At 32.5% G+C, this 12,736-nt stretch overlaps 1 protein-coding gene and 1 long non-coding RNA gene across 4 annotated transcripts; one reads left to right on the top strand and one right to left on the bottom strand.

The window, feature by feature from the left end:
• The first annotated feature begins 1,316 nt into the window (after positions 1 to 1,316).
• Positions 1,317 to 3,676, top strand: LOC139895804 (uncharacterized). Of its 3 annotated transcripts, none has more exons than XR_011776031.1 (5): positions 1,317 to 1,585; positions 1,732 to 1,833; positions 2,210 to 2,328; positions 2,623 to 2,670; positions 3,478 to 3,676. It is a non-coding gene; the product is annotated as an uncharacterized lncRNA (long non-coding RNA). The 3 variants fall into 3 exon arrangements; XR_011776030.1 differs by having other exon boundaries at positions 1,710 to 1,833; XR_011776029.1 differs by having other exon boundaries at positions 1,679 to 1,833.
• Positions 3,677 to 10,335: 6,659 nt separating this feature from the next.
• Positions 10,336 to 11,182, bottom strand: LOC139895803 (small ribosomal subunit protein bTHXc-like). The gene is made up of 3 exons (XM_071878347.1): positions 10,960 to 11,182; positions 10,784 to 10,848; positions 10,336 to 10,648 (listed from the first exon to the last, which is right to left on the bottom strand). The coding sequence occupies exons 1-3, from the start codon at positions 11,111 to 11,113 to the stop codon at positions 10,514 to 10,516; spliced, it is 354 nt and encodes a 117-aa protein (XP_071734448.1). The 5' UTR covers positions 11,114 to 11,182; the 3' UTR covers positions 10,336 to 10,513.
• Between the last annotated feature and the right edge of the window lie 1,554 nt (positions 11,183 to 12,736).

Genomic DNA, 12,736 nt, shown 5'->3' with positions numbered 1-12,736 from the left:
TTTAAAACTTAGAGCACAGGGAGTCGTCCCTGTTTTTCACCGTCGTCCCAATCTGACGCTTGGGACGGTGGACCGATCGACTCCTTCTCGGCATTAAACCGTCGTTGGAGCTCACCGTCGAGTAACCGATGTTGCCATTTTCTTCCTTTTTTAATTCCTTTTTCTTATTTTTTTTCATCATTTAATCGTTTTTGTTTGTGGTTGTTGGAGGTTAATGAAGGTGAAGATGAAGAAGACTGTTGTAAGCGAAGTTTAGTATTTTAGGGTTTATAAATAAAAAGTTGAGCTAAATATGATTTGTTATTATGGACTAAATATCATTTATTATTTTGGGCCAAGTATAATTTATATATTTTTTTGTTAAAAGATTAAATGGCAAAAAGGGTTGAATTTTTTTTAAAAAACTTGGGCCAATTTTTTTTTTAAAAAAGCATAATAAAAATATTTTGATTTATCTATAATAAATTCTATTAAAATTCTAAAATGATAACATCATAAATAAGTTTTTTCCTTTATTAAAAAAATTCAAAAAAGAAATAGAAAAATTGTGAGGGTCCTAAGTGATGTCATAAACATAATTATTCTACAATTAAATTTAAACATTATTAATTATTTACAATAAAATAATTAATAATCAAAAAAAAAAAAAAAAAAAAAAACAAGCGTGATTAATTAAAATACAGACCAACTTTTTGAGACTCATAACTTCTTCTTCTAGGGTTTCTCTCATATACTTAGAGTGTTCTCAATGGTTTCGCCTTAGTTCTCGAAGACTAGACGCCACCTCAGCGTCACATCAGCACTTCCTTTTCAGGACTAAACCCATGACTAAACACCCCCAACAGTTACACATTTCTTCCATATTTTTTATTACTTTTTATTTTTTTCTAAAAATCAAATAATTTAAATTAAACATAAAACTTATTATATTAAAAATACTTTATTATTAAATATAATTTATTATTTACTATTTATATCATAATCAAATATAATTTCCTTTAAACTTAAAAACTATTAATTACTTACAAATATAAAATAAAATAAATATGTTCCGTGAATGAGTATGAATCATACTTGACCATAAATTTTGTGGGACCTACACTTAAAATTAAAAAAAATTAAAAATATCACAACCTTATCTTCATTTTCTTTCAACAGCCTCATCCTCCATTTTTTTTCAAAGCTTCAATCCTCCATTTAGCTTCATCCTCCATTTCATAAAATAAAAAAAATAAAAAAATAAAAATAAAAAACCCTCAAGATCCATCCAGCAATCTGATTGAAATGGACGAGAAGAGAGGCGGAGGGCTGGGCGGTCGTCTGGGCGGTCGTCTGGGCGGTTTGGTACCATCAGCTTCTTGCTGGGCGGAGGTGGAGACACCACCGTTGGGAGCGCTCTTACCTTCAAAATCCTTGCTTCCCTAAAAATTTCCAACATCAAAAAACCACCACGACCCATCTCCATCCTTCATCAACCACCACCGTTGCCGTTGCTGTGACCACCGTCGTCGCTGTCGTTGCTGCTACCACTGCCGTTTCCGATGCTGCTATCTTTTCCTTCAACACTTAAAATTAAATTTTCAAGGTAAATCGATATCGATATTGTTTTCAAATTCAACAGGTAATTAGGACTGTACATTTTAATCTTAACTTGGATTTTGTATTTCTTGATTTTCAGTTATAGATATCATATTTGATTTGGCTTTTAGGATTTTTACTTGATTTTGCTAGAGGTATATTATTCAAGGTATTTACCTAACTTTCAAGCAAGCGCCAGTTTTTAATTCATGCGGACCGGCATAAAGTTTCAAGAATTTTGTGTTTTGGTCTAAGGTATGTCTAACCTTGCATTCTTTTACTTATATTTTGATTATTGTTTGTTTAAATTTTTGGATTAAGTTTAAATCTGTAATGACTGATTGTTTGTGAATTTATTATTGATTTTGCTTATATGTTGATGTTTTTTATATATTCGAAATGGGTTTTACAAATCTGTGTTGGTGCTCTTAGATTGTTGTTGTTGTCAATTCTCATTTTTAGAATTTTAAATCAGATAAATAATCTTCATGTTTCGCTGGCAAGAAATTTTCAAGTATGTATAAAATGAATGATTTGAAAGCGATTAATAAAGTTGTGTTTGGCTTTATTCTCGAGTATTTTGTTTCTTTCAATTTATTTAACACTAAATTGTTTAATGTCTGAGAGTTAGGATGTGGATGCATGTTTGGCAAGTTTGATGGAGATTAGATGCAGGTTTGGGAAGTTAGATGGTGATTATGCAAGAGCATGAAACGTGTTCGATGAAATGCACACAAGAAGATTTACATGGTATGGTTTATGAACAAGCAATTAACTTCATTCTTCAATATTATTTAAATAAGGATGATGATAATATTCCCAGAATCTTTTGATGATTTACTTTAAGATTTTGTTATGTTGATGATGTAGACGAATTTAGCTTCAAGCTTATGTTATATCCATCTTTTTTTTGCTTAAAGATTTTGATGTATAGTCTTGGTTTAGATAATGATTTTGTTTATAGTTGTTTGATATATAGCAATTGATTCTTGAAGTGAATGATATTTTTTGTTTATCTTATATATGGTGGTTTACGGAATGCAGGTACATAGCTTGTATGAAAAGCATGTATGAGAGAAATGCATTCATATGGTATGAACTTCTCTTGCTTGCTCATTTATGTAATATGTGATTCTTGCTCATTCATATGCTTATCTTTTGTTTGTTTTGTTAATAACAATATGTGATGCTTAAAAGATATGCATTGAAGATATAAAAGCGCACTCTAATTTCGTCACTCTATGCTTATTTAAATGGACAATTTGTTGAAATAGAACTTTTTATTTGTATCTTTTTTTAATATTATATTTTATTAAACTAATGTAGTTCCTACCCTTACTTTTAATAGATATTCACTTTCCTTCCATCTAATGTGCAATAATTTCGAGCCAAAATTTTGTAACTTTCATTGTTAGATGAGTTTAATAAGTTTTGCAGGGTTAAATATCAATATTAAACTCATCATTTGCATCTTTTATCTTTTACATATGTTATTAAAAGTGTCCAAATTGCAATTCTGGTCATTTCTTGGTTTAATTTGATTGTATTATTATGCATGTATGGACTAGAGTTAAAATCGGTTATCTTCTTTGTAAGTTTGTTCGAAGTTTTGATAATAATGGCAACGATGCTACCGCTAGACTTATTTTCATATGGTAAAAGGTAAGGTAGTTTTCTTATCTATTGTAGGTTGAATCATTTGAGTAGATTATTAGATTTCAAGAAGGCTTAGAGATTGTGATATACTTTGGTCCATGACTCATTTATAAGTAAATGGGTTAAAATTGCACTTCAGTTGATCTAATATGCTCCGTCAATATTATTTAGTCACACTTTAAGTACACATTTTACAATTTTATGCTCTAACATTATTGTGTATTGAATCTAATGATATGCAAGGGACTGCAAGGATTCAGATGGATTAGATGGAAGATATGTGTAGCTATAGCAGTTAGTGTTAGCATTTCAATTTGATAAGTTAGTGAACATACCTTACCGTTGATAAAACTTTTTCTAATTTGGACTTGCAATAGATTTTGTTACATTGTCAAATAAAAGATGACCCTGGAGATACTTTTGTTGGTATTTCCTTTGCAAATGCATAGTCACTTTGTGATATTGTTTAGGGCTTTACAACGAATAGAATATCCTTAATGTGCTATACGTATGAATATGAACATTAATCATCAGCAATTGAGTTTTGAATCACTTAATTGGATATATTTTATGAAACAGACTCATTTTGCTAAAGACATCATTATGACCCATTTGGTGTTCAATTGCCCATGTTTCGCTATTTGTGCCTTTAGATAATGCATGTATCAATTACCATAAAGGCTTTCTTTGATGCCAACTTAGACTTGAGTTACATCTTTATTAGTTTTTTTAACAAACCCGTGAATTCACGGGTCTTTTAACTAGCATTATATATTTTGTTACTTAAATAAATTAAATAATAAATAAAAGTATAAAAAAACAGATTAAGTAATAAAAATTAAAAATGAATTAAATACTAAAATTAGACACCGAACGATTTCTCATGTTTTTATTTCAGTGTTAAATTTCAGTGTGATGAAAGACACTGAAATTAGACACCGAGTTTGGTGTCTCTAACCCTTAATCCTCTTATATAAGTGCTTAAAAATTGTATTCGATGCTAAATTTAAAATTAAATTTAATCATAAAATTTGACATTGTATCATTACCCGTGATTTAAAAATTATCTTTAAACAAAGTATTTCTTCACTAATATTTTGTTCTTGGTTAAAAAAAAAAAAATCTATCCATTTATAAAAAATATCTGGATATCGATATGAAAGATCTCTTTTATTTCCAACTTTTATTTTTTATTTTCTTAAAAAAGAAAAACAATAATCGTAACAATCTCCGTCACAAACACACATAGGCCGTAGCTCTATTTCATCACCGCACAAACATCCCCAAATTGAATCTCCGCCACCACCACCACCACCACCACCAAATGATCAGCCTATGGAGATCCGTAATGGGCGAATTACCGCCGAACCCCGACGACTACGACGGCATCGAGTACTGGTCAAACCCCGAGCGCACCGGTTGGCTCACTAAGCAAGGCGAGTACATCAAAACCTGGCGTCGCCGTTGGTTCATTCTAAAACAAGGAAAACTCTTTTGGTTCAAAGAGTCAATCGTCACGCGCGGTTCCCGACCACGTGGAGTCATCCCAGTGGCTGATTGTCTTACTGTTAAAGGAGCTGAAGATGCGATTAACAAGGAGTTTGCTTTCGAACTCTCGACCCGATCCACTGTAGTGACCCGAACTTTTCCATGTTTATATATACTAATTGAGATTGATATTTACATGATTAAATGTTTCCAACATGTTAAGCAATCAAACTTGTTAAGACTTGATTAATTGAAATAGGTTTCATATAGACAATTGACCACCCAAGTTGACCGGTGATTCACGAACGTTAAAACTTGTAAAAAACTATATGATGACATATATATGGTTATATATATAGTTAACATGATATTATGATAAGTAAACATATCATTAATTATATTAACAATGAACTACATATGTAAAAACAAGACTACTAACTTAATGATTTTGAAACGAGACATATATGTAACGTTTATCGTTGTAACGACATTTAATGTATATATATCATATTAAGAGATATTCGTACATCATAATATCATGATAATATAATAATTTAAAATCTCTTTTGTTATTATAAACATTGGGTTAACAACATTTAACAAGATCGTTAACCTAAAGGTTTCAAAACAACACTTACATGTAACGACTAACGATGACTTAACGACTCAGTTAAAATGTATATACATGTAGTGTTTTAATATGTATTTATACACTTTTGAAAGACTTCAATACACTTATCAAAATACTTCTACTTAACAAAAATGCTTACAATTACATTCTCGTTCAGTTTCATCAACAATTCTACTCGTATGCACCCGTATTCGTACTCGTACAATACACAGCTTTTAGATGTATGTACTATTGGTATATACACTCCAATGATCAGCTCTTAGCAGCCCATGTGAGTCACCTAACACATGTGGGAACCATCATTTGGCAACTAGCATGAAATATCTCATAAGATTACAAAAATATGAGTAATCATTCATGACTTATTTACATGAAAACAAAATTACATATCCTTTATATCTAATCCATACACCAACGACCAAAAACACCTACAAACACTTTCATTCTTCAATTTTCTTCATCTAATTGAACTCTCTCAAGTTCTATCTTCAAGTTCTAAGTGTTCTTCATAAATTCCAAAAGTTCTAGTTTCATAAAATCAAGAATACTTTCAAGTTTGCTAGCTCACTTCCAATCTTGTAAGGTGATCATCCAACCTCAAGAAATCTTTGTTTCTTACAGTAGGTTATCATTCTAATACAAGGTAATAATCATATTCAAACTTTGGTTCAATTTCTATAACTATAACAATCTTATTTCAAGTGATGATCTTACTTGAACTTGTTTTCGTGTCATGATTTTGCTTCAAGAACTTTGAGCCATCCAAGGATCCATTGAAGCTAGATCCATTTTTCTCTTTTCCAGTAGGTTCATCCAAGGAACTTAAGGTAGTAATGATGTTCATAACATCATTCGATTCATACATATAAAGCTATCTTATTCGAAGGTTTAAACTTGTAATCACTAGAACATAGTTTAGTTAATTCTAAACTTGTTCGCAAACAAAAGTTAATCCTTCTAACTTGACTTTTAAAATCAACTAAACACATGTTCTATATCTATATGATATGCTAACTTAATGATTTAAAACCTGGAAACACGAAAAACACCGTAAAACCGGATTTACGCCGTCGTAGTAACACCGCGGGCTGTTTTGGGTTAGTTAATTAAAAACTATGATAAACTTTGATTTAAAAGTTGTTATTCTGAGAAAATGATTTTTATTATGAACATGAAACTATATCCAAAAATTATGGTTAAACTCAAAGTGGAAGTATGTTTTCTAAAATGGTCATCTAGACGTCGTTCTTTCGACTGAAATGACTACCTTTACAAAAACGACTTGTAACTTATTTTTCCGACTAGAAACCTATATTTTTTTTGTTTAGATTCATAAAATAGAGTTCAATATGAAACTATAGCAATTTGATTCACTCAAAACGGATTTAAAATGAAGAAGTTATGGGTAAAACAAGATTGGATAATTTTTCTCATTTTAGCTACGTGAAAATTGGTAACAAATCTATTCCAACCATAACTTAATCAACTTGTATTATATATTATGTAATCTTGAGATACCATAGACACGTATACAATGTTTCGACCTATCATGTCGACACATCTATATATATTTCGGAACAACCATAGACACTCTATATGTGAATGTTGGAGTTAGCTATACAGGGTTGAGGTTGATTCCAAAATATATATAGTTTGAGTTGTGATCAATACTGAGATACGTATACACTGGGTCGTGGATTGATTCAAGATAATATTTATCGATTTATTTCTGTACATCTAACTGTGGATAACTAGTTGTAGGTTACTAACGAGGACAGCTGACTTAATAAACTTAAAACATCAAAATATATTAAAAGTGTTGTAAATATATTTTGAACATACTTTGATATATATGTATATATTGTTATAGGTTCGTGAATCAACCAGTGGCCAAGTCTTACTTCCCGACGAAGTAAAAATCTGTGAAAGTGAGTTATAGTCCCACTTTTAAAATCTAATATTTTTGGGATGAGAATACATGCAGGTTTTATAAATGATTTACAAAATAGACACAAGTACTTAAAATATATTCTACGTTGAGTTGTACCACCCTGCATATCTTCCCTAATAGCTTGGTAACTACTATTTACATGTGGTATTGTAAACGCGAATCCTGTTGATAGATCTATCGGGCCTGACAACCCCAACCGGACTGGACGACCAGTATTCAACGGTTGCACAGTACTTCGTTTCGGTGACTACTCTTGGTACAGTGTAGTGAGATTTCATAATAAAGGGAATATGCGACGTTGATTAAATGTTAAGTATGGTTACCAAGTGCTCAACCAGTTAGAATATTTTTATTAAAACGTTTGTGTATATGAAATCTTGTGGTCTATTAAGATATTGAAATGATTGTTATGGTAAACCTATGAACTCACCAACCTTTTGGTTGACACTTTTAAGCATGTTTATTCTCAGGTATGAAAGAAATCTTCCGCTGTGCATTTGCTCATCTTAAAGACATTACGTGGAATCATTCATGGCATATTTAGGACATCACCTCGCAATGGAACCAAATGTTGATGACTTCGTCCAGATGGATTAGGACGGGTCGTTACATCCGATACCATGTATTTCATCGCGGATTCTGATAAAGAAAAAGAAGATTGGATCAATTCGATTGGTAGGTCGATTGTTCAGCTTTCGAGATCTGTTACTGATAAAGAGATCGTTGATTACGATAGCAAACGATGATCTGTATGTATTGCTTAGGTGTAACAATTTTGCCTGTAAACTATGGTATTGTGATCTATGAATTTATAAAATAACTGAACACAATTGTGAAATTTAGCTAATGCGAAATACAACATGAAAATTGAAATTCATCTGAGTGTTTAGGTTCAGTCAGATATTCAAAGGATATCCAACAATCATGAACCTTTGAGCTAAATAGGTAATTAGACCTGTTAGAATGAAAACCAATTGTTAGATTAGTGTAATATTCTACTAGTTTACTTTTATGTTTACAATTACGTTCTAACCTACAAAATTTTTGGGAATTGAACTATTGCAGACTTGCATCATGCAGCAACATCAATACATCATTTCCGATAGACATAATTACTCTCCTCGTCCCTGTAGTACTTCAAAAATCACTCATCGTCCTTTTCTCAATTTTTATGCATTCCTCGTCCCTAATATATTAACCTTCTACGTTCCTCGTCCTTCTGTTCATTTTCTGTCAATTTCAGTCGTTTGTTCAGTCATGTTTCAGACACGTGAGGGTATTTTCGTCATTTTACCCATTTCTTCTCCATTTTCACTCTCATTCCCTTCTAACCTAACTAAATGAAATCCAAACTAACCCTAACTAAATCTAATCCATATTTTAACAAATCAAATCTGAAAATAAAAATCAAATTCAAATTAAATCTAACTAAATTAAAAATACATCTTTAACCCTAATGTTTAAAAATAAAAATCAAAAACAAATTGGTGGTTGTGTACTAATGGCGATCAGTATCTAGTAGCTAATAGTTGTATAAATGCCCAAATTAAATGGTTTTTGCTTCACAACAACTCAAAAACCAAACCTCTTATCTTCAAAACCCACCTAAAATATTCATTCATGAGTAATCGAGAAATTCAACTGAAGATTACAAAATATGATGTTGCATTTACACTTTTTAATTTTCATAACACTTTTGCGTCGAGTAATCATGCTTTAGATTTGGAGTTTAATCGGTTGGTACTTGAACCCAGAAATCTCAAACGGGTATAGAATCTGGAAATTGATTTCGGTTGAAACTGAAATATCCATCAGGCCAACGTTCTGCGACTGTTTGCAGCAGATTCCGGTTGTAGCAGCAGCAGCTTCCGGTTTCCCGTCTTTTTCTCCGCCTTCGTCATCACCAAAATACGCATCATTTACTCAGATCTGATGGTGGTGTTAGTCGTAGATGCGGAATCGCCGGCGGAGCTGACCGGAGATGAAGCTGGTGGTTGACATGGCGGTGATAGGTGGTCGGTTATTGGTGGCTGGTGGGTGTGGTTGAATGAATTTGGGATTTGGGAGAGGTATGAAAATAAGTTCATATACAGACTTTATAAGCTTTAGGGGTTTGACTAGGGGTAAAGTGACGAAAGTACCCTCACGTGCCTGGCACATGACTGCACTTAACGACTAAAATTGACAGAAGTTGGACGGAAGGACGAGGAATGTAGTATGTTAATACAATAGGGACGAGTAATGCAAAAAAATTGAGAAAAGGACGAGGAGTGATTTTTGAGGTATACCACAGGGACGAGGAGCGTAATTATGTCTTTCCGATATATAAAACATATAGAATGATTACTTATTTGACTATTTATCAATTATCACTAGAAATTTACTAGTTTCTTTAGCTTTTACTCTTAGACTTCCCAATTTATCAGTTGAAAACTTGTGATGGATACTACTCGAACGCAGTTATACATCACTTGAATGAAAATACATCTTCAAGATATCGCTTTTGAGTAATTGTGACATTCAACACCTCTAAGCAAATGGAAGCAGCCATTAATCATATAAAATGTACAGTATGAGATAGTAAATGTGCATTTTCCATTTTCCCATTCTACATCATGTTAATGGTTAATATGACAGCCTAGGGTTAACATTCGATACTAGTAGTCTCCAACACTTTGTCATACTTCGATTCTAACTTGGCATCTTACAACTGCATACATACACTTCGATACTAGTAGTCTCCAACACTTTGTATACACAACTGCATCATATTATACAGCGCTATTATGTCTCATGACTTCTTACCAGTTGCCATACAATATCAGTCTTTTCAATATGATTTATGTTAATTATTCCTCTAAAATGCAGTGGTTTCCGTACGTCCAGGTAAGTATCGTACCATATAAACAGAGCATAGGCTAATGCGGATTTAAATATACACTCAAACATAAAAACTTTGCTGGTTAATAAATAGCAGAATGTGATAATTCAACTATAAACATGTATTAAAATATACATACAACACGAAAAGTGAAATCAACTCGTACAACTAAATATAAATAGAGCATAGGCTAATGTGGATTTAAATATCATTTCAAATACACAAACTTTGCTGGTGAATAAATAGCAGAATGTGATGATTCACCTAGAAACAAGTATTAAAACATACAACACAAAAAGTGAAATCAAGTCATACAACTAAATGTTTATCAGTTTGAAAAGAGTGACTCATCTATCTCAATCTTAACAACTTCACCATCGTCAAATTTGTCCTTACGGGGCGGTGCAGGTGGAACAGGCACTCTCGGTGGTCCTCTCCCCTTCTTCTTGTTCCTTGGTCTCGCCTGAATACATACATACACCATAATTATGAAACATAATAATCCTGAATTTGATACATACAAAGGTGATTTTCAACTTTAATACAGCATAAATTTCAAGTCTAATAAGTAAAAACAAAACCAGTAGAATGAACTTACATTTCCAAACGAGTGATTGAATCGCTTTCCTTTAGCAGTCTTCTTATCACCTCTTCCACAATAAACTAAATCACAAAACAAAAACATTTTTACTGTTACGCAGAAAAATATTTAATTGAAGTTCAAATTTGCATTAAAGCATAACGATTATATAAAGCTAGGGTTTATTAACGTACCGAGTGGTGAAAGTGAGGTGCTATCAGAGAAAGTAAGAGAAATTGAAGTAGTGGAGAAAGAAATAGGAACAGAGGTAACGGAGGGTGAATGAGAGAAAGAGAGTGAATTTGAATTCATCGGAATTGATGTAACGGCGAGCGCCATTGACGCCATCGTCGGAAGTAGCAGTCACTGACTGAGGTTTTCTCCGGTCGTTTTGTAGATAAGACTTCGCTTTGTTCCCCACTTCATATTTTTAAGTGAAAAAATTGCATGAGAGGTCCTGTGATTAACCCCTATTTCATCAGGGGTCCCCCTAAACTTTTTAACAAGAGGCCACACTTGTTTCACGAGAGGTCCCTACGACTAACACTTGAAAATGAAGAAAATGGAAAAAGAACGAAGAATATGAAGTTAGGATGAAGACGAAAAAAAAAAATAAGGAATAAAAAAGGATGAAAATACCCATCACGTGTTGTGCACAATGAAGTGAAACACAAGCGCCGCTACCAGTTAAGATTCTTCGTGAAATGACATAATGTGGTGGTGCATCGGCTGGGGACGGAGTAGTAATTAGAAGGTTAAGGATTGAACGAGTAATTATCAGTCACTCAAAATCACCATATACGAGGAGGTTGGAGTCATATTGTAATTTTGTGATCCGGTATGATCTCAACCCACTCCGAGAAACAAGGAATTGAAGAGGAAGTTACGGATTGATCCTATTTTCTCTCATCAAAACAAAGTCATAGGTCAGTTTTATACCCATGATCCCATGTTAACTGTCAGTGGCGGAAACACAATTTTTTTTTCACTGGGCCGAAATTCTTTTAAAAAACGTAACAACTATTTTTTTGGGCAAAATATAGAAGTTTTTGGGCAAAAAAAATTTACTGAAGGAAAAATCGAAAAATACTAAAAATTACAAATCCACTGAGGCCATGACTTAATCGTCATTTATTTTTTTGTATTTGCCATATCTCTCTCATATTCCACATTTGTTGTTGCTATATTTTTTTGTATGTATAAAAAAAACTATGTATTAATAATATACAACACTAACACTAATCCAGAAACTGTTATTATTAATTTCAAAAAATTAAATGTATTTTAATGTGTGTTATAGACTTATAGGTATAGCAAAATCTTTTATTACGTTGTAAGAGTAAAAAAAAATAAAAAAAAATCATAGTTGTGTATGTAGAGTATTGAATTTATAGTTCTGTAAGGGGTGCAACATGAACATGTGGCCCAACAACTTTAGGGGCCCAACAATTTAAAATTTAGTAAGCCTAGTTTTTAGGAATATGCAAAACAAATCAGGCCTAGCTAAAGAGGCCCATCTTTAGTTGATTTTCTTTATATTTAGCGGCTACTAGTTTTATACTATATATTTTCAACTTATCAAACGATGTGGGACAATATAACTTTTTGTTGTCTGCACATTAGGTTGGACATACTCATATTCACATAAATGGACCCACAGACTATGGAAGTTTGTTACTCCAATTCAATGTCATTAATTTAAGTGATCACAAATGGATATCTGTTTATTGACCGAGAACAATATAAAAAATTTGTTTTTTAAAAAGCAAGATGGTATTAAAAAAACGAAACACAAAGAGAACACCATGAAGCACTCGGCCAAACGAGGCGGACCGAGGAAAAACTAAAAAACAGCCACAAAGAGGGGGGGGGGGGGGGGGGGGGGGGGGAAGCAAAGATTGCAACCCAACAAAGAAACTAATTAATTATCTATGAAGAAAAACATGGGGATTCGAAAGCCAATTCAACCAA

The sequence above is a fragment of the Rutidosis leptorrhynchoides genome, chromosome 3, assembly GCF_046630445.1.
Source record: "Rutidosis leptorrhynchoides isolate AG116_Rl617_1_P2 chromosome 3, CSIRO_AGI_Rlap_v1, whole genome shotgun sequence".
Lineage (NCBI taxonomy): Eukaryota > Viridiplantae > Streptophyta > Magnoliopsida > Asterales > Asteraceae > Rutidosis > Rutidosis leptorrhynchoides.
Note: the sequence above shows the minus strand (reverse complement) of the source record. Positions and strands in the feature narration are given on the sequence as shown.

What these genes read in the sequence shown, in the direction of transcription:
- LOC139895803 (XM_071878347.1), bottom strand. Translation starts at nt 11,113, where the DNA reads ATGGCGTCAATGGCGCTCGCCGTTACATCAATTCCGATGAATTCAAAT. An exon ending in CACCTCACTTTCACCACTCG is followed by an intron (nt 10,849 to 10,959) that starts GTACGTTAATAA and finishes TTTGTGATTTAG; the next exon opens with TTTATTGTGGAAGAGGTGAT. An exon ending in TCAATCACTCGTTTGGAAAT is followed by an intron (nt 10,649 to 10,783) that starts GTAAGTTCATTC and finishes GTATGTATTCAG; the next exon opens with GCGAGACCAAGGAACAAGAA.